Source organism: Bubalus kerabau, chromosome 4 (assembly GCF_029407905.1).
Source record: "Bubalus kerabau isolate K-KA32 ecotype Philippines breed swamp buffalo chromosome 4, PCC_UOA_SB_1v2, whole genome shotgun sequence".
In the NCBI taxonomy this organism is placed as follows: Eukaryota; Metazoa; Chordata; class Mammalia; order Artiodactyla; family Bovidae; genus Bubalus; species Bubalus kerabau.
This window is the reverse complement of record NC_073627.1, coordinates 170,823,718-170,844,704: the sequence shown is the minus strand read 5'-3', so window position 1 is coordinate 170,844,704 and position 20,987 is coordinate 170,823,718. Positions and strand designations below refer to the sequence as shown.

Genomic DNA, 20,987 nt, shown 5'->3' with positions numbered 1-20,987 from the left:
TGGGTTTTTGGTGGAGATGGGCAGTGTAAGGAGACAGTAAAGATACCCAGGATACTTGAATGACACCTGTGATACAACTAATTGCCCTTCCTTTCCTCCAGGATTTTGAAGCATAAAGCTATTTTGCTGAGGAAAGGGAAGAGAAGAATCACAGTCCGGTGAAGGAGAGTCCATTCCTCTTACCCATGCAATGGCCATGATTCCAAAAGACAGACCAAACTTTTACCAAGTAAGCAGGTTGCCAGGAACAATTCCAGAAATGAGATTCCTATATAAAGACCAAAAGAAATACAGCAATCTAACATATATATGCAAAATAATATCCAAAGATACACTGTTTTCATCAGTCAACCTTTATGAATGCTAACACATTCAGTCCTTTTATTTTTCCTTATCACTAGGTTTAAAAAAAAAATACAGTTAATCATTAAGTTATTTGAAATTTTAACAGAAGGGCAAGTACCTACATTTCTTTCTGGTCTTCGTAACATATGGTACACACTTTCATCCTTAGATAATACTGTTGTGTGTCAAATGTACGATAACACAGTCACTGAGACGGGGCTTACGGACTCTACAGACAAGTGCAGCACCTTTAAAAGGCATTACCTATGGTTAAGAGTTGGGCATTTGGGGTTTGAAACACAGCTTCCTATAATTTAGGGCTGTGACTTCTCCACCCTCCCAAAAAAGAATGGATGCATAAAACACTTTCGTCTGAAGTCTACAAAAATATAAATATTATATAATTTTAGAGCTGCAAAAGGACCTTAGTGATCATCTAGCCAGGCTGCTCCCCTAATTTTCTAATGAGGTAACAGGCCCTCACTCACAGAAATAAATAATCCACCTCAGATCTTTTGCTATATTAACAAGTATGGTGAACTTTTCCCTCCTGCATCTTTGTATGTGTCAGATATTTGGGCTGAGCTCTTGAAAGGACTAGTTGCCTTTGAGGAGAAACTGATTCTGCCTATCTACTATGCTATACTTTTATGCTACATCTTTTAAAATAATACAAAAGCAATATGTTAATCTTTGACTTAAAATGGCATATCAACAAACTTGGGATATACTGCAACCATTTTATTACTATGATGGGCTGGGGTATATCTTTTAACAGGAGTACTGACCAACTACCATGAATGTGTTTTGATACTCTGCTCCAGTATCATACTCGATTCAGTCAAATTACGTGTGAATTACTTTCACTTCCACACGTATAAAACGTTTACACTTCATTGTCTGATAGAACAGCACACACCCATGCACCTCTTCTTTCTGGTTTAAACTCATGTAAAGATGCTCACATAAAATGGATTTTTCATCAAGGACTTCAAAATATATGAACTTTTCATTACACTACTTCCGCTCTGTCTGTTTTCTTTTTTTTTTTAATTGAAGGGAGGATTAAGAAAGCAATGCTGTGGTACAAAAAGACCTTCTTACAAGGTCCTCTTCTGGAGAAATGTTTGCGAACACAGTTATAGTCTTATAGTCTTATAATGACTGTAATCAAGACCATCCCACAAGGACAGGAAGGTACATTCACTCTCCTGGAGAGTTTCTGATCTTATTAACAATATTATGACTGGGGGAGATAGTATAGAGACAGCCCAGCAGAAGACTCTCCCAGAGAGATATTTTGAACTTATTTCAATCCTATAATGACTGTCATGAAGATGACATGATAGTTGAATTCATTTTGCTGAAGAAGTTTGTGTCTAGAAAGACACGCTCAATAACGTTATTAAATGCTGTTATAATTACGTTCTGTGAAACTATCAGAGGTCACAAAAGCAGAAAAATGTAGCACTATAACAAAGAATAAGGAAACATTTTTGAAGAATAAACACTTAACACATAGTATTTTTAAATGGTATCTAATAAATTTTCATGTCAAATTTTTAACTAAAGATATAAAACTTTTAAATGGCAACTAATAAATCTTCATGTTAAGTCTTTTTAACAAAATCCACAAATCGATTATAAAAATTGAACAATCATAAATGTCTTATGTATAAAGTTTGAAGGGAAAGTTTAAATGTCTACATTATTCTGTTTAATTCTTGAGGAATTTTAGTTGCTGCTGAGGTTACACTGCTAAAATAATTCAGGTATGAAAATAGTATCACAGTTAAGGTTTGGCACAGCAGCATTCCAGCGGTCTTCAGTCATCCACAAATGTCAACCGTCCAGGCCCTTCATTCTTCATCCATCTCCTGTATCTTTTCCATCTAGGGTCATTTGCCAGTCTTTTCTTTAGTTCCTCTTCTTGCTCTTGTTTGTAGACCTATAAGTATAAATAACATGAACTGATTTGACAATCCAAAGAGAAACGTTTTCATTAGCTTTATGGCATGTTTCCCTGATGCTGGGAACGACTGAGGGCAAAAGGAGAAGAGGGCGGCAGGGGATGGAAGGCTGGATAGCATCACTGACTCAATGGACGTGAATTTGGGCAAACTCCAGGAGATGGAGAGGGACAGGGAGGCCTGGTGTGCTGCAGTCCATGGGGTGCAAAGAGTTGGACACAACAACTGAACAACAACAGCATGTTTATATGTTTCAAATATAATTTTAGGTAAAAGTTTCCAATGAATGTATTGGTTTGTCTTCTGAAGACCATGCGCCAAAAAATACTAAGCAATTAAGCACTTTAACATTCAGTGTTAAATTAAAAAATAAAAAAACAACAACTCATGTAAGAACTAGTGTTTTTTTCCACTGATTTCTATAACCTGGAAATACATTCTTTTCTTCCTTGAAATTATATGTGAGTTTAAAGGGTTTAAACATTTCTTCTCTACAACTAACATCCAATATTAAAGAATCAACATAAATTTTCTTAACATGGTACTCAGTAAATTTAACAGATGACTTTAAGTATATGTTGATCCTAACCAAGGAACAAAGTGACCTTATAAATACTTCTGTCTCCAAACTGAACTTACAACTTCTTTTATCTTCAAAGATAATTATTGGTTTTTCAAAATATTTTTAAAGTTCCCAAAGAAGGTTAAACAAACCACAGAGGTTAAAAACAAAGAATATCTTTCATTTCTATAATCGTTAGTGGATGTCAGTTGAAGTTAAATGGACAAGTTTTCATAACCAATTTCACAGCCATATCAAATTTTAGAAAGAAATTACGTTACTTCCCAATTTCAGGAAGTAATGCCTAAGATAATTTCACATAATACCATAATTCAGCCCAGGATAGCACCCCATGACAGACAGTTTATTGTATAGCGGGCTGCTTAAACTACTTAAAAGTGAAAGCTTTTCATATATTGGTTGGGTCAGCCATAAAATTAGTTCAGGTTTTCCATATGATGTTACAATCAAAGTTTACTTAGTGCAATTAACAGAAAATGGTGACATCCTTGCAAACATACATTCTATCCCCGTGCAATTTAACATAACAAATTAGACCATTTTTTAAATGTTTAGCATTAGTAAATTAAAGTATTTGAAGTTCATCTTTTAAAAGGACAAATTTACAGGTTAAAAACTGGCTAGTTTTATTGTCTAGTTATATTGTTATAACTACTAGTTATATTGTCAACAAAAGATCTTTATCCATATTGAACTCTTCAATTTCAGAAATTAGAGCACACTTCTGTGATCCTTTAGTTTTAAGTTGGTAAGGAAGATAACAGTAAAAATCACAGCAGAGTCATTACTCACCTCATAATTCTCCTTTATCCAAAGCTCCCGTTTAAGAAAAGTTTCTTTCTGATGATCTTCTAGACTATCAAACTGAGACTTTGACATCTTCATAGATTTACGTATGATATACAGTCTTTCTTCTTCCCCGTATTCTTTGCCTTTGATGTTAAAATTATAGATCCAGCGGCAATACCACACTATATACGAGCACAGGTGAAAAGGAGCTAAGAGAATCTGAAACAGGAGAAGGTCACGTATCTGGGGCTTCTGATAGCCTCCTTTTATATCTATTTTACTTTTTATAATGTTCTTTATGATGTTCTCCTCCTCGTCACGAACTTCCTCTTTGGACTTTTTGTTTCTACCCTTCTCTTTGGCTTTTCTCAGTAACCCCTGCTGCTTGGCAATCTCCATGGCCTGGATTCGGTACTTGGGCACCGTGGCCAGGTAGCTGATCGTCTTGTCATAGCTATTCCACCAGCTGAAAAACTAGAATATTGAACAAAGAAAAATGGGTCACTTTTATTACCAAAATTCATCTTGGTGAACACAACCCTGCCCGCAAAAAAACCCATTCTGATTAAAAACAGAGACATCAAAGATCTTACTCTGTAGGTTAAAGATACAGTTGAATAATAGCTGTGTGGACATGGGAATCTTCAGGACTGACAAGTCAGATAAGTCATCAGCTGAGCCAAAAAGCCAGTGATTCTCCATAGGAGACACCCAGGATCAAAGGATGCTCAGGGGAATCACACCGTACCTGTTGATCCCACATCTTTACCATCCGACGCCTCCTTAGATCGCAGTTAAGAAATCTCTCTTCTTTCTTTAAAGTTGCAATCTACTTACTGGAGGAGTCAAATGGCAAAACTAGGTGGTAAGGAGTTTCTTTCAAACAATCACAGGGTATAGACTCAGGCAACGATATTTATCTATTTCTAAACCATCTGCACATACCACAGTACTGTTCATCATATTATGAACTGAAAGATTCAAGTATGTTTGAATCTTTACTTATTTGGGCAGGAAAACATTTAATTATTTCTTAAATATATTCAACCACAAAGGGTTTTATTATCAGAAAAAGTCCTACTCCTCATATAGTACCTCACCACACTTTTCAGCTATTTTACTGAATAAATACAGCAATTATACCAGTATCCTAAAATATTATAGAAGCAATCTATTAATCACACACAAAAAAAGTGACTAGAGTATTATGTTATCTAAAACAGAAAAGTAAAATTGCCCTTCCTCTTCCTGTTGAAAAGGCAATACTAAAAAAGCTGAAACATTTAAAATATACAATCCTAGTTTTCAATAGGAATTCTCTTGTCACAGAAATTGAATTTCATTTCTGGGAATTAAACTGGAGAAGTAATTTTGAAACTAGCAAATTGCTTCATTCCAGTCACTTATTTTTTTTTTTTCCTTCCCCTCTAGAGGAGGATATGATAGGTATGGTTAGTTTAGGAATTATAGTAGGGAAAACTCATTTCAGGCTGAACTTATATTTCTGTGATATAGTAAAACAACATAAAGTTACTGTAGCACTTTTACTCTATTTCAGGGGTTTTTAAACGGGAGCAGTAGTGCCCTTAAGCTGTCATGTGGAGATGTGTGAGATTTTTGTTTGTTGCAATGGTGGCAAGCACTACACCCCTGGCATTTGGTAGGCAGATGCCAGGACTTGTTAGACCATATTAAGGAATTTGGATTTTTCCCCAAGTTTAATGGGAAATCATTGAAAAGTCCTATGAAAGTTCAGTTTGGTCCTTGAACAACACGAGGGGGCCCCATCCTCTGCAAATTCTGCGTGTAGCTCATAGTTGGCCCTCCATAGGTGCCAACTGTACATATACACGGTTCCTCCCTGTCCTCCAATTCAACAACCTCCACTGTGTGGTCCTGTAACGAGGACCGCAACTGGTGCAAAGAAGCCGAGTATAAGCGGACCCAGCATAATTCAAACCCGTGCTGCTCAAGGGTCACCAGTAAACCATAGGGATCTAGTTGACATTCACTCTGGCAGTTATATGGAAAATACAGAGCAGGCAATGAGGAAGAGATCTAGGTTTGTTCTTTGGTAATTCGTTTTAGTCGTTATATAATGACATGCACGATTCCTGCCGTCAAAGATTCCAATACTAACAACTGATTAAATATTTTTCTAACATAAAAACTTAATCTGAACTGGAAGTAAAACTGCACAAAAACATACTTCTACTTCAGTTTTAATGACCAGCACTAGGCAATGTGCACTCCTTCACATGCACGTAGATAAACATACCCATCAATACAGACCTGCAACAGTGAAATAGCGCACACGCTGACCAAAATCACCAGCCGCACATCCACCTTCGGGGCCAAGCGCCGGCTGTAGTAGTGGTAGTAATGGCTGTAGTACTCCTCCGGGTGATCCAGCATGTAATCATAGTCTTTCCGAGTTTCTTCATCCTGTAAAATAAAAATAACAAGACGCCCAGTTTCATATGACAGCTCATAAAATGGCCTTAGTTAATAATCTGTTGAAGTCAAACCTAGAATTTTATAATTATATAGTCAATCTGAGTAAAAGAACAAATTGTCAAAAAGATTTCCCATAATTCCTCAAAGGCACACACAAATTTGTTTTCCAGAACTTTAAGATTAGGTATAAAGCAGAATTTAAATTTTTCCTCAAAGTCTTGAGTAAGATTAGGCCTCCTGGAAAAAATAAAAACACTTGAACAGCAATGAACTATGCTTATTTAGCCAGTGCTGCGGTGCTAACACGGATATAGCTTTGCTCTTCAACTTTAAAAGCATGCTGACACCTGCTCTCAGTAACTGTTGATAGAAAAAAGAATGCTTATTTCTGTTGTATATATTCACAATCATTTCCCAGCCTTGTATAGGAGGTTTTCTTCTGAAAGCAAAGATGAAGATTACAAAAAAATAGACAAAACCAGTCTATGCCCTCAAAACTGAATTATGTTCATCTCAAGGAAACACTGAAACATTGATGGAGTAGAATGGTCAAAATCTACCTCTGTGACTTCAGGCAAAAATTTTAGCCTCTCTGAGCCTCACTCTTCTCCACTTATAAAAGAGATATTAATAGCTCCCCTACTAATTTTACAGGGCTGTTTTGAATATCAAATGACATATATCATATAAAAACATGTTAAAAATATGTACTCCTTTACTATTGTAACACGTTTTCACAGCCCAGTTCATAAATAAAGTAATATATAGCTCTTTCTTAATCATGTAAACATGCTGAAAAAATTATAGCCTTCTGAAATGCTGCTCAAATGTTTACAAATAAAACATTTTTAAAAACCTTCTGTAATTTTAATCAGTTTGTAACGGGTACAAATGCCAATCTTTTACTGAGTTACATAGGTTAAAAAGCTATTAAATTATGATTTGCTTTTTTTCTTAATCCCACAAAAACCTGTTTTTCAGCTTGTCTTGTTTCCAGAAAAAATGTTAAACACTAAAACCACAGCAAATTCTTTCATCTGTAAGTGACCACAACAGAAACCATTATGAAAACAAAAATCTTTTTTAAACCTAGAGGATTTCTTTCTATGATAAATTAATTATTCAATATTCATAAAGCTGCAGATTATTAGCAAAACCATTTCAAAATCTACGTTTAGTGCTTTACCACAGAGGTGCTTGGATCTGTTCTGAGTCCTGAGTCCTCCAAAATGCAGTTTCTTAGATTTAAAATAAAAAGTTTGCTAATGACAAAATCTTTCCTGTACCCATTAAAATCACTATATATTTCCTATGAAGAATTCTGAATTTGGAAAAAAAAAAAAAGAATTCTGAATTTGAATGAGCACATTCTTGGTAACAGTTCTTACATTCATTACATTCAAAATATTTTTTACCTCTGACTAGAATTTGAAGCTAGATGAAGTAGTATCTAGTATAATCAGATGTAAATATATTTAAAGTCTACTCCATGGCACTATATGGAGAGCCGATATGAGAATCATCTGTTATATAAGGAAAGCTGAGCTCAGGCTGATATTTTCAAATTCACTTCTTGTACATTCTCTTTCATCAGAAAAGATTTTCTCAGGAGTTCCCTGGTGGCCTAGTGATCCTATGCCAGGCTTTCACTGCGACCGCCCAGGTTCAATCCCTTGTCAGGGAACTGAGACCCTGCAAGCCGCACGCCACACGCCTCAGCTGTCAGTCCATTGCTCTTCTATAAGCCATCATCATATTCTAGAGCTTCTAACCTGAAGAGGGTAAAACGTTACAGGTTATACAGATAGCTCTGAAGACTAAAGCCTATGTGGTGTACCTCATTTTGAGTACTTCAGGACACCTTTTGAGAATTTTTCCATCCTCCCTCCATCTTTTTTTTGCTTTTGGGACTAATTTTATAGATATGCTCTGTTTCTGGCCTGAAATTATTGCCTTTTAACTCAGCCTCCCAGCCTCGGCAGACGCTTTGTGAAATGTATTTGTTCAAACACGATTCTTCTCCTTGCTCCAACTAGATGACAAGTTTTGAAACTAACTGCCCCCGGGGTGAGGCTCCTACAGTCCTCCAGCATCCTTATCCCCGCAAAGCCCTCAGCCAGGTCTGCCTGTCTGCACTCCTCCTGGCTGCAGCATCCAGCGAGATCTGAGTGCCACTGAAATGCGCTCTGTGGATACCACGCGTCTGGTGGCTATGCTCTCTTCTTTGTTCTCTTATCTTAGTAAAGGTCATAATCCATGGCATGCAGATATCCTTCTGCAAGCATCTCACCCGTGTCTTACCCCCGAGTCACCATCTTCTCCCTGGCCCCTAGATCTGTGACTCCATCCAGCCCAGAGCTTCATTAACAGGATGGCCAGCTAAGGCTCCAGCACCAGCAACTTCAAAATGTATACCTTATGTGTGGCCTCTCTATTGTCACCAGAGCCTGTGGGGTCTATTGAGGTCCCTCTATAATGAGTCCTCAAACTGCCTCATCCCTGTAAACAGTTTCAGGGTCAAGCCTGACTTCTCTTAGAATGGTTTTCTTTTCCCTGGGGCTCATAATTTCATGACCCTGTTTTGGTCATGATTAGAGACAAGAAGGCCTGCGTTCCCCTTGTTACAGCATTTATTCAGCCACAATCTTCTTTCTTTACTGGGTTTATAGCTTTCTCTCCAGAATGAAGAAAATGGATTTTAAGCTGAGCCATGCATAATACACTTTACAAGGTTGTTTCAAGTTTGGCACAAATTGAAGAGTTAGGGAGTCTCAACAATCTAAGTCATAAAGTCCTACTCTTCAGTAACCTACTGAGTTTAGAATCAACCTGATAAGAACACAGGACACCAGGAGTATTAGGAGAAAAGAAAAGACAGACTGGGACCCAGTTAAAGAGTTTCATGCACATTCTTCTTTTAATATCATGTATCTATCTTTCCTCCTGGCCATCTTGGGACCTAAGTAGCCTCACAGTTTGTCTGTCTGTCATCTCCAGTGCTCCCCAGTGGCGAGTAAGGGAAGTTCATCCCCAGTGGCGAGTAAGGGAAGTCAGTTTTCTTGGCATGCAACACGGCCTCCGTAACTGGCCTAAGTTTACCTACTTAGTAACATCTCATCACTCTCTCTTCTTTTGCCCACAGCAAACATTAGATAGCAACTTCTGGAATTTGGTGTGTTCTTCTTAAGTATAACATGCTCTTTTATATCTATGTCTGAACAGATAATTCACTTTAACTCAAATGCTCTTTCCTTTTACCCAACCTCATGAGCTTCTATTAACCCTTAGGACATAAACAATAGTAGACAGATTCAGACCACTCTTACTACACTTATTACCCATTTATTATAGCACTTATCACATTGTAATCATCAGGGTTTTTATCTTTGCCTTCAATGAGAACTTCTAGAAGGCAGGTAGGGTCATCCATTAATCTCTGTATATCCAAGGCCTAGCACAGTGCCTGGCATTCAATAAATAACATTTCAAAACTGAATGAAATTTTGTAAAGGCTCTCCCTCACTGCAGACATCTCCCCAGCTACCCAGGTCTCCACCTCACCATGAAGGTGGGATAGGTTACCACAAAAACCTGGGCTTGGCAGAAATGACTGCTTGATTTCATAGCTTATAAAGATATGCTAATGTGGCTATAAGAGCTTAAACCTTAAAACAGTGTAATGTCTTACCTTTCAATAAGGTAGTACTTTTTCTTTCAGCAATTTTGTGGATCTTAAGGTCCCAGGGTCAGGAGATTCCAGCTTCTTTCCAAAGCCAAAACCTTTATACTTGTTTCTTCCTCCTCTCTGTCCTGAGCCTTGACAAGCAGGGCAATAAGCGCCTTGTCTCTAATCTCTACAGGAAAAAATGGTGCTTCTGCTGGTGTTCACTCCACTCCCAATCCTCTTGGGCATATGCAGGAGGACTGGAACATAACCACCAATATCTAGATCAAAAGTGAATAAGAGGAAACCCACAAGCAAAGAAAGTACTGAATCCTTCCTTCTCTTGTGAAAATGATCATTCCCCCCTCCCCATAGGCAAAAATATATTATGTTCTTGTCCTTGAAAGAAATAATGAATTGTTTGATCTCAACAGATGTAAACTGCAATAATTTGATATTGCAACCAGTTTCATATTAAAAATTTTTGATTACACAAATAATAGAAACCATTTAGGATGGTAAAGGCCAAGAATCAATAATATATGAAAATACAGTAATAGTTCGTTCTTAAAATATATATATATTCATCCTATTTTTGAAAGAAACTCACACACAAATGATCCTTTAAAAAAAAAAAAAACACCTGATTTTCCTTCCAGACTATTACACTACCTCTTTAGACTACTAAAGAGGAAGAAAGTTAACTGCTCCGAGTTTCCATTTCTCTTCCTGTTCCCTGCCCAGCAGCCACTCAGGCAACTGTCCTCTTAAACATCTTCTCTTCTCAGTCTGCATGCGCTCACAGCAACATCCACCATTTGCAGTATCACCTCTATACCACGTAAGAGTGACACTCAGATCTGTTTTCCCTGCTCCTCTTATTTTGAGATATCTCCTGAACATTTCCTAAATGTAACATAAATATCTCAAGTTCAGCATGGTCACAATCCAGATCTGTTCCTGTGTTTCAGTTTGTTAACCATCTATTTGGTTACCTGAGCTTTAAAAAACCTTAGTTATTTTCAGCTCAGCAAACAGTTATGCAAGGCATTTAAGAAATGTGCTGAACACAAAGGGGGATAAAAAGACAAACAAAAGTCCTGGCCTCAAGAGCTCCCCCATGTACAGGAAGAATCTAGCAAGCAAGAAAAGCTGTGGACTAAGCACTGACTTCTCTGCCCGAGACCACTGGTAACAGGATTCACAGAAGGCATGAAATGAGTGCTCAATCTTGAAAAGTAAATAAGATGCAGCAAAATTTGTTCCAGGCAAAGGGAGCAGCACGTGTTAAGGTTCAGAAGCATAGTGAATAGAACAGATTCGGTGAAGCTGAGGCACTGGGGAGGTTTAGGGAAGAAAGGAGTAGCAAATGTGGCCAGGAAGACAGGTTTGATAAGAGCTGCAGAGGCTTGTACATGCCATGCTCAAATGTTAAAAGAGTGTGAACTGTCTGCGCTATTCAAACAAAATGGTTTTCAAGTATGAGACTAACAGCACTGAGTAGAAGTATGTATTTTTGGAAGATAACTCTGACAGTATTATAAAGAATGGAATGAGGGAGAAACAGATTTCAGAGACTAAGAAGTAGAAAAAAATAAGACTTCTAGTGATTAAAGGGGTACAGGAATCAATCACGCTGAGAACAGTGATGTTTCTAATTATAGTCACTCTGTGAACCATGTTATTCTAAGAGTAAAGGAAGAGGGCATCACGTGTGGATAAGGTGCAAGGGGAAACTGTGGAAGATTTTGAAATGGGGAGGAAAAAAATTACTGGACAGCTTTCCAATGCCTAGAGCCTCCAGGGATTACCTATTCCTGTAGGAGGGGCATGCTTTTATTTATCTTTGAAAAGTCTACTTTCACTTTGTAGGAAAAAAAGTAACTTGTGGAAAACTGGGAGTAATGCAAATAATTCTTATTCACACAAAGACAAACTGTGTCCAGTAGAAATAAGGGAACTGATGACTGCCTTGTCATACTGACCAGTATTACAGGCATTTCAGCACTCCTTGTCTTGACTGTAAAGGGTATGATACTTTTTCTCTTGGGCTTCCCTGGCGGCTCATCTGGTAAAGAAACCGCCTGCAATGCAGGAGACCTGGGTTCGATCCCTGGGTTGGGAAGATCCCCTGGAGAAGGGAACGGCTACCCACTCCAGTATTCTGGCTTGGAGAATTCCATGGACTATTCCATGGGGTCGAAAAGAGCTGCATACGACTGAGCGACTTTCACTTTAATATCTTATTGGTTCCTGCATTAATTAATGAGCTAAATAAAATCTTTGACATGTGTTCATTTTGTATGAGAGTCATCCTCTTTTAAAATTTATGCTTTTAACAAAGATAACAGAATTGGTTTCATGTTTAATTTTGGGTACCTGTGCTACAAATGAGAGACAATTTAAAAATATGAACCCAGAGAATGCACAAATTTCAGGACTGTCAAGGATGCTGTTGAGTTTCATCAGAAGAGATTGGAAAACAAAAAGGAAAGAGTACTCAAAAGATAAGACTCTAAGGAAATGCAATGTTTAAGGTGAAGGCAGAGGAAAAAGAAGACCATAAAGACTGAAAGAAATGGCTAGAAAGCTCAGAGCAAAGGGAGAGAATTACATCAAGGCAGTCAAAGAAGAGCAGCTTAAAGAACTACTTGGTGGCCATCCGATGCCACAAACAGTTCCAAAAGGGAGAGCAGCCCTCTGATCTGAGGCTTAGCCATCACTGCTCACCTTGGGAAGAGCAGCTTCAGGATGTGTGCTGACGCACACGTCAGTCTGTGACAGTTTAAATGATGGGGTATAAGGAAGTAAGGACAGCCAATGGTGAAGAAAGAAGAAAAATGTGACCCCAGTTTCAAAATTAAGGAATGAGAGATGAACCAGTTAAGAGATTCCCAAGTTATGAAAGCAGAATGGTGAGATTCCAGAAGACTAAGGTGGAAGTAAAATGAGTTCAGTCAAGAAAAGCTTCCTGCCTTCCCCAATCCATCCTCAATCTTGTTCCCAGAACCTTCTTTCTGAAACAAACATCAGACTTGCGTTACTTATCCACTTTCAAACATCTGGTAACTCACCAATACATAAAGGTCAACACACCTGAACATACTTTAAAGGGGACATCCCAAACTACTTCCAGTCTCCTGAAACATTCTCCCTACCACGCACCTGAGAGGCTTCTAACCTAGAAACACTAGATCCCCTACAATCTCTAAAAGTACACTATGGGTCTTCGTGCTGTGAATATCTCAAAATATTCCATTTACCTATGATAAACCTACACAAGCAAAATTAACATGTCAAGTGCTTAGTTTCTGCCTAGAATTACATCAACTCAGTAGTTTTTGTGTTATTCAAAAGCTCTGATGGGTTGTTGATGACATCATGTGTCAGAGAGTCACAGCACTAGAATTAAACACATCTGGTGTTTAATCAACCTTGGCCATAAGTAGGGAGTAATAGCTGGGAGGGATTGGGGGCAGGAGGAGAAGGGGATGACAGAGGATGAGATGGCTGGATGGCGTCACTGACTCGATGGACGTGAGTCTGAGTGAACTCCAGGAGTTGGTGATGGACAGAGAGGCCTGGCGTGCTGCGATTCAGGGGGTCGCAAAAAGTCGGACATGACTGAGCGACTGAACTGAACTGAACTGAATAGGTGACATTAAGGGATGAGTGAAAAGTAAACAACACTTATGGGTTTACAGCAGAAATAGCAAATGTGGCACAAAAGGTACCACATCCTTCTGGGCCAGTGGCAGAACTGTTCAACATGTCATCTTTCCCACTAAACCCAGAAAAGGCCCCCCAAATGTATAAGTGTTACGTGGAGCTGTGACCAATATGAATGAAACCATCTGCTATCAGGCTTACTCAGCTTGGCTGTTTATCAGCATCACAACTGTAATACAAGTTCACATCATTTCTATTATTTTTATGGATACACATTTATTATGAATGACTGCTTAAAATGTGGATCGATGCTGAAAAAGAAAAAACAATAACACCAATAGGATAGTAATACCAATAAATGCAGCTAATTTTCTTCCTCCAAAACAGAGTCCCTGGGAAAAGCACAAAAGTGATTGTACATCTCACTGCTGGAACAAGCCCTGCACACTCACAACTCCATGTTTTCATTGACTGAGAATTTTCTCTACCAGAAATGTCCCTTCACAGTCAACCGTGGTGACTGTTCTAGATCCAGATCAAAGAGTACATTCTTCTCCAGTCCTCCAAGAAGAAATAATTGTGCCCTCTCAGTGTTGCAATATAATCTACACAATTTAATTATGTAACTTAAATAAATAATAACTGAACAATAAGTATGTGTCTCCTTATTATACTAAAAGCTTAAAGGCAGGAACTGTGCCTTTTTCATTGCTACGGTCTCCTCCTTCGGAACTTACGTCAGTACCAGTTAGGAGACAAGGTTGATTAAGAGAATATACAAAGGGAGAACAATAAACAGTAACATAACAAGGCAGGAAGTTCAGAATCCCCCTTTTGCCAAATCATTCTTAACTGCGAAAGTCCTGCCCCATCAACCAGACCGATAAAGAGAAACTGAAGTGTTCCTGTGACTTCCCTGCCAAGACAAGGCTGAAGTAGAAGGTACGCTCTACACATCCCTTCAAAGTATCAGATAACCTGCAGGCCAGTAATACCTCCAAGACCTTTTCTGTGTTCTTGTCTTGTGATCTTGCAAAATGCTATCAAACTCTACCACTGTCTACCAATTGCAGGTTTTATAAGTGCATCCTTCCTTACCACCTATTTCCTCACCTGCTTACTTCTATGCCAGCCTTCTCATTTTATCTAGTTCATCCACTTCTTATGTATACTCAGAATTAATGTCCTCACTTTAAAACCCTGAGAAAAGAATTTCTCCTTAAAAATAGAAATGTGATTTTTCTCTCATGTAGGAATTTTTCATTCATATCTATCCAATTTATTTATCTGTACCACTCTTTCAAACTACAGTTAATTTGGGGTAAAATGTCAAAGTAGGCTTCATATACCCATGTCAAAACACCACAAGTCCCCTTTCAACTGCCGTTCTATCTGAATCTATCTCCGGATAGGAGTATGTATTTAACCAACTTTCATTATCTATGTGCCAGACAGTGTGCTAGTTGCCACAGATACACATGCAAAAATAAGGTTTAGTGGAGAGGGGAGATGGGCTACTCGGGATTTACAGCGCAGTGTGATAAGTGCTATATCCACATAAAAAGAGCCAACGTTGACACAGTGAGAGTCTGTTTACTTAACTTCCAACGTCCATGAGTCCCCCTGAATCCCCAGTAGTCAAATACACTAAATAGTTATTTCATCATCCCAACTCATGTTATGAAACAAATATAAAGCAGCGTGTGAAACCATAATGGTTTCAAGCCCTGCTGAGATCTGGAAGTTTAAGTTATTTGAGAACATGAACTAAGCATGACTTGGTAAAAGCATCTGGCAAGTTCCCTTTGCCCTCCATTATTACCATCCTTTTTCTTTTCTTTTTGGGGGGTCATTCTCTCTATTCACAGGAAGAATCTCTGTTGCTATAAAAACAATAACCAACTGTGATAATATCTCCTTGTCTGACCAACTGCATTTAAATCACATTAGTATCATATTTTTAAACAATCTCCATCTAAAAAAACTCTCTCCAAGAGGTGTTTATTCAACCAAGACTAACTTCAGAGTCATAAACCCACCATACCTTACACAAATATAATTCTCATTTTGGTGAGTCAGAGATGCTTGGTTGTTACAAGTTTTGATGGAACACCACTGTAAGGTTACAATGAGGATATAATATAGCTTCTTATTTATGTTAAAAAAAAATTAAGAGGCTTGAACACACCAATAGGAAATTAGGGAGGTTATCAAAAAATTATGGGGGAGAGGAAAAAAAGGCTTCTGGCTCCAGTGAATTTACAACTGAGTTATTTCAGATTTCACAAAAGAAACAATTTCTGTCACATACACTATTCCAGAGATGGAATCTACCTGCTACTGCTGCTAAGTCACTTCAGTCGTGTCCAACTCTGTGTGACCCCATAGACCTGAGCATCCTACAAAGGAAATACAGAATCAACTTTTCCCACCATATGCCGGCAATAACTGAACACGGCTGTGAAGGAGAACACAGTCTTCCCAAGGCCCTACCAAGACCCTCCCTCCTTTTCCACTCTCACAGGGTTTACTGCTAGTCTTTACGGAGAAATAGTGTGTATCAGAAAGAGCAAATATAAAGGAAAAGTGGTCCCAAGTCAGCAGTGCTGCCCCCGTGAGGTGATATATGGAATTCCAGGCAGGTGTCTGTGGTTATCTTTATTCCAGAGCCTCTGAACTCATCAACTTCTCCACTATTTTGTCTGACCTGCTCGAAGTAAAAGCCAGATGGACCTCTTAGCCCTCACTAGCAACTTCACTTTCACTTTTCACTTTCATGCATTGGAGAAGGAAATGGCAACCCACTCCAGTGTTCTTGCCTGGAGAATCCCAGGGATGGGGGAGCCTGATGGGCTGCCATCTGTGGGGTTGCACAGAGTCGGACACGACTGAAGCGACTTAGCAGCAGCAGCAGCCCTCCTTCCAGGCTGTGAATATAATCCAAGTGCAACATATAACACATGTAACAGTGGTTGATACATAGCAGATATCAGCTATAACAGATGTAACAGTGGTTACATCTCTTGCCTCGGGCTTCCCAGGCAGTGCAGTGGTCAAGAATCCGCCTGCCAATGCAGGAGAAGCAGGTTCAATCCCTGGGTCCGGAAGATCTGCTTGAGTAGGAAATGGCAACCTACTCCAGTATTCTTGCCTGGAAAATCCCACGGACAGTGGAGCCTGGTGGGCTACAGTCCAAGGGGTCACAAAGAGTCGGACACGACTGAACGTGCACGTCGTACACACACTGTTGCCTGGAGGGGATGACCCCAGTTGATCAGATCACTGCATTCTCCAGAAATTATATCTTCTGACAACTTTCTCACAATTCTCTGTTATGACAGCAATAAAATCAGACCACCCTATTTGTTTTTAATACCTGCTTGCACACACAGCAAGACAAAGTCCTCTTCCTTATCCCAGGAGAGGGCATCTGCAATCAAGTTTTTTTAAAAAAAAGTTTCTGGAGGTGTTCCAGTTGCAAGTGGAATCCATATCTATCTCTATAAAATTAACATGGAAGGTTTCACAGAGCTCAGCAAGGGTCCGAACTAAGTCCAGACACCCCTTTTCTCTCACAGTAATTTCCGTTCTCCTGAGTAATAATGAGTAGGGTTGGGGAAACTATAGAACACTCTCTCACTCCCTCCGTCACCACAATTCTAATTCTAGTTCCCTGTTTGGAGGCATCTGCAGCTACCACAAACCTGTCCCAATCAAGAGGAACAGTGTGCCTTTCTCCAGACATTACTCCTTTTTAACTGCCTCAAAGTTCCTTGTTCTTGAGTGGACAAATTATTTCCTCAAGCTCTTTATTAGCTGACGAATCAGTCCTAAACTTGCAGAAACGCTGAGAGGCAGCCGTGACAGAGCCACCAGATCAGCCTCTGCATTTGTCTCTTTAAGAAAACAGCAAGAACAGTTAAGAGTCCTGCGAGTTCCTCCGCTCCCACCCCCCGGCCAGATTTTCTGTACTGTCTCTATCTCTTGGCATTTGTTTTCAAAGTTGTTAATATTATGCTCACCCTTTTCATGCCAAATCTACCCATCTCCAACCCCAGCAGAAGGCGAGAGTTGCCAGTGTTTCTGCTGCCTCTCTTCTGGACGTTCTTCACTGCCCAGTGCTCGCTTCTCTGCTACGGAGGCTTTGGAGGCACAGTGGCAGGTGCTCTGGCTGCTTGTTGGACCGCTCTCTTTCCTCACTGCAGAAAACAGACTGGAGCTTCAGGTGCCAGGCTGCCTTTTATGAAAAATTTCCCCATCTTTCGGCAGTCTTTCCTTAGTCACTCTTCATCCTAAATAACAGACAACCAAGCCCTCTTGGTTGCCTGTGGCCACAGCACTTTCTCAAACCACCCCCCCCCACCACCATCCCGCATTCCTCAGGTAATTGCCAATGAAAACTGCAATCTCACCAATGTTGGTACGAATTTGGTGGATTTTATGGCTCTATATTATCTGAACTGCTCTGGAAAGCAAGCCATGAACTCCTCGACTCAGTATTTTCAGCCCTAGAAATCTTATCTGGAAAAATAATCCACGGTTGAATTATACTATCCCCACTCAAAGTAGTCATTAAAAGCAGACCATACAACATGAAAAACTGTGCCTCAAAAAGAAAGAAAAAAACAGAAAAAAATACACTATAACTGCAACTGCCATTGTATTAGCATGAAGAGACCCTGAAACAGTAACACACCAAATATGATTCGTACTTTGTGCTTTCTTATAGTTTGCTTTTTGCTGCAGTAGAAAACAGGATCAGACTAAATCTCCCCATCCCCGTAAGTACATTAGTCGCTCAGTCGTGCCCAACTCTGCAACCCCATGGACTGCAGCCCACCAAGCTCCTCTGTCCATGGGATTTTCCAGGCAAGGATACTGGAGTGGGTTGTCATTTCCTTCTCCAGGGGATCTTCCCAACCCAGGGATTGAACCTGGGTCTCCTGCATTGCAGGCCGATTCTTTACTGACTGAGCTAGGAGGGAAGCCCTCCCGATTTCCACAGGACTCAAAAAATCCTTTGTTAAATAACTACACATATATTCACAAAATATTTCCTACTAGAAATTCTCAGTCTTGAAACTCAAGTCATTAAGCACAAATTTGCAGCTCCTATATAGGAGGTTTCTCATTGATCATTTAATCCTCATAACAACCTACTGAGCAGGTTTCATGGCCATAATCCTGCATATGAAGAAACAGGTACTCTGACATACTAAGTCACTATCCAAGGTCACATGGGGGTGTCAGAGCCAAAAGTCAAACATCTGGTGTTCTTAGTGTTTTTCTAGAACCTTATGTCCAAGCTGAATGTCACAATTAATACCATCCCCTGAAACCAAGTTTCTGTCATGTCAAATTGGGGCAGTCGCACTGTCATTGGAGATCTTTCCAGTGTTCTATCACAGACCTCGGTAATAACAATCACCCTGCTTTCCAAGTGTGAGCTGCATCTTATTAAAATGCCTTCACCAAATCATAAGCCCAAACCTTTGCATACCAAAGACAGCCACAAAAAGTAGGGGGCTAGCTACTCCCCAAGACTGAGGGGGTTCCCATCTTCGTCAATGGGCCATGTGGGCTCCCTCACTTGGGAAAGCCCGAGCATCCTAATGATGGTAGAGCTGGTCGAGCTTGGCGCCGGAATCACAGGGAGCCTCGCTCCACCGGCCAGGTGACAACGGGGTCGCGCCGCGCGCTTCCCTGGCAGCTCCTCGCAGCCCCCAGGCTTACCTTGAGAGTCTCGTAGGCGGTGGCCACCAGCAGGAAGGCCTCCTCGGCGCTCTGCGGCGTCAGTCCCGGGCCCTCCTCGCCAGGTTCGGGCCGGTAGCGGTCGGGGTGGTAGCGCCGGGCCAGCTGGCGGTAGGCCCGCGCGATCTCCGCCTTGCTGGCCGTGCGGCTCACGCCCAGCACCTCGTAGCAGTCCCGCGTGCCGCAGTAGAGTCCCTCCACCAGGGCCGCCGCCGGCCGCGCGAGCAGCAGCGCGAGCAGCAGGGGCGGCAGCAGCACTAACCAGCGCCGGTTAGCAGCCCCAGCTCCCCGGCTCGGAGCGAACGGGATCGCCATCCCGACTGGGCCACGGCTCCGAGAGCCCAGCCGCACCCCGGCACTCCGCGTTGCGCCCCGCTCGGCGGCCCGGGCTCAGCTCCACGTCAGCACGCGGCGCCTCGGCGCAGGCGCACCGGGCGCGGCGGCCACAACCACTTCCTTAACGACTGTTGCTAGGGGAACAGGACGCTTCAGCAGCCCGGCCGCTTCCGGTAGCTTTGAAAACTTGTTCCTAGTCCCAGAGAACTGGGTTTGTTCTCAGTCTGACAGACCTAAAGGATGTCTCTGTCTCTGAGGTACACTTAACCAGTATGTGCATAGCGCTCTACTGTCCCCTTTCCACGCAGTCTTTAAGGCATCACGACCTCACCGGCTGCGGTTGGTAATCTAGCTCTCATGCGGTCTGGTTTTCAGCGTCAAGATGTGTGCCCAGGGTTTTAAAGCCGGGTCTCGATAACCCCATTCTGCCTTTCCAAAAATAAACTAAACTTTTAGAGATTCTAGACGTTATCTGACTTAAAGTGCATGGCCATCTTGTTCTGGGTTTCTTAGCCTCCACACTATTGACATTTGAACTGGATAATTCTTTGCCTTTTAGGGGCTGTCCTACCCGTTGTAAGATGTTTAGCAGCGTCTCTGGTCTCTACACACTAGATGACAGCAGTTCAGTTCAGTTCAGTCGCTCAGTCGTGTCCGACTCTGCGACCCCATGAATCTCAGCACGCCAGGCCTCCCTGTCCATCACCAACTCCCGGACTTCACTCAAACTCATGTCCATCGAGTCGGTGATGCCATCCAGCCATCTCATCCTCTGTCGTCCCCTTCTCCTCCTGCCCCCAATTCCTCCCAGCATCAGAGTCTTTTCCAATGAGTCAACTCTTCGCATGAGGTGGCCAAAGTATCAGAGTTTCAGCCTCAGCGTCAGTCCTTCCAATGAACACCCAGGACTGATCTCCTTTAGGATGGACTGGTTGGATCTCCTTGCAGTCCAAGGGACTCTCAAGAGTCTTCTCCAACACCACTGTTCAAAAGCATCTATTCTTCGGCACTCAGCTTTCTTCACAGTCCAACTCTCACATCCTTACATGACCACAGGAAAACCACAGCCTTGACTAGACAGACCTTTGTTGGCAAAGTAATATCTCTGTTTTTCAATATACTATCTACGTTGGTCATAACTTTCCTTCCAAGGAGTAAGCGTCTTTTAATTTCATGGCTGCAGTCACCATCTGCAGTGATTTTGAAGCCCCCAAAAATGAAGTCTGACACTGTTTCCACTCTTTCCCCATCTATTTCCCATGAAGTGATGGGACCAGATGCCTGATCTTCGTTTTCTGAATGTTGAGCTTTAAGCCAACTTTTTCACTCTCCTCTTTCACTTTCATCAAGAGGCTTTTTAGTTCCTCTTCACTTTCTGCCATAAGGGTGGTGTCATCTGCATATCTGAGGTTATTAATATTTC

At 40.9% G+C, this 20,987-nt stretch overlaps 1 protein-coding gene across 1 annotated transcript; it reads right to left on the bottom strand.

The window, feature by feature from the left end:
• Positions 1 to 612: 612 nt before the first annotated feature.
• On the bottom strand, positions 613 to 19,690 carry DNAJC25 (DnaJ heat shock protein family (Hsp40) member C25). The gene is made up of 4 exons (XM_055579315.1): positions 19,211 to 19,690; positions 5,980 to 6,132; positions 3,691 to 4,161; positions 613 to 2,293 (listed from the first exon to the last, which is right to left on the bottom strand). Exons 1-4 carry the CDS (start codon positions 19,541 to 19,543, stop codon positions 2,171 to 2,173), a joined length of 1,080 nt encoding a protein of 359 aa, XP_055435290.1. The 5' UTR covers positions 19,544 to 19,690; the 3' UTR covers positions 613 to 2,170.
• Between the last annotated feature and the right edge of the window lie 1,297 nt (positions 19,691 to 20,987).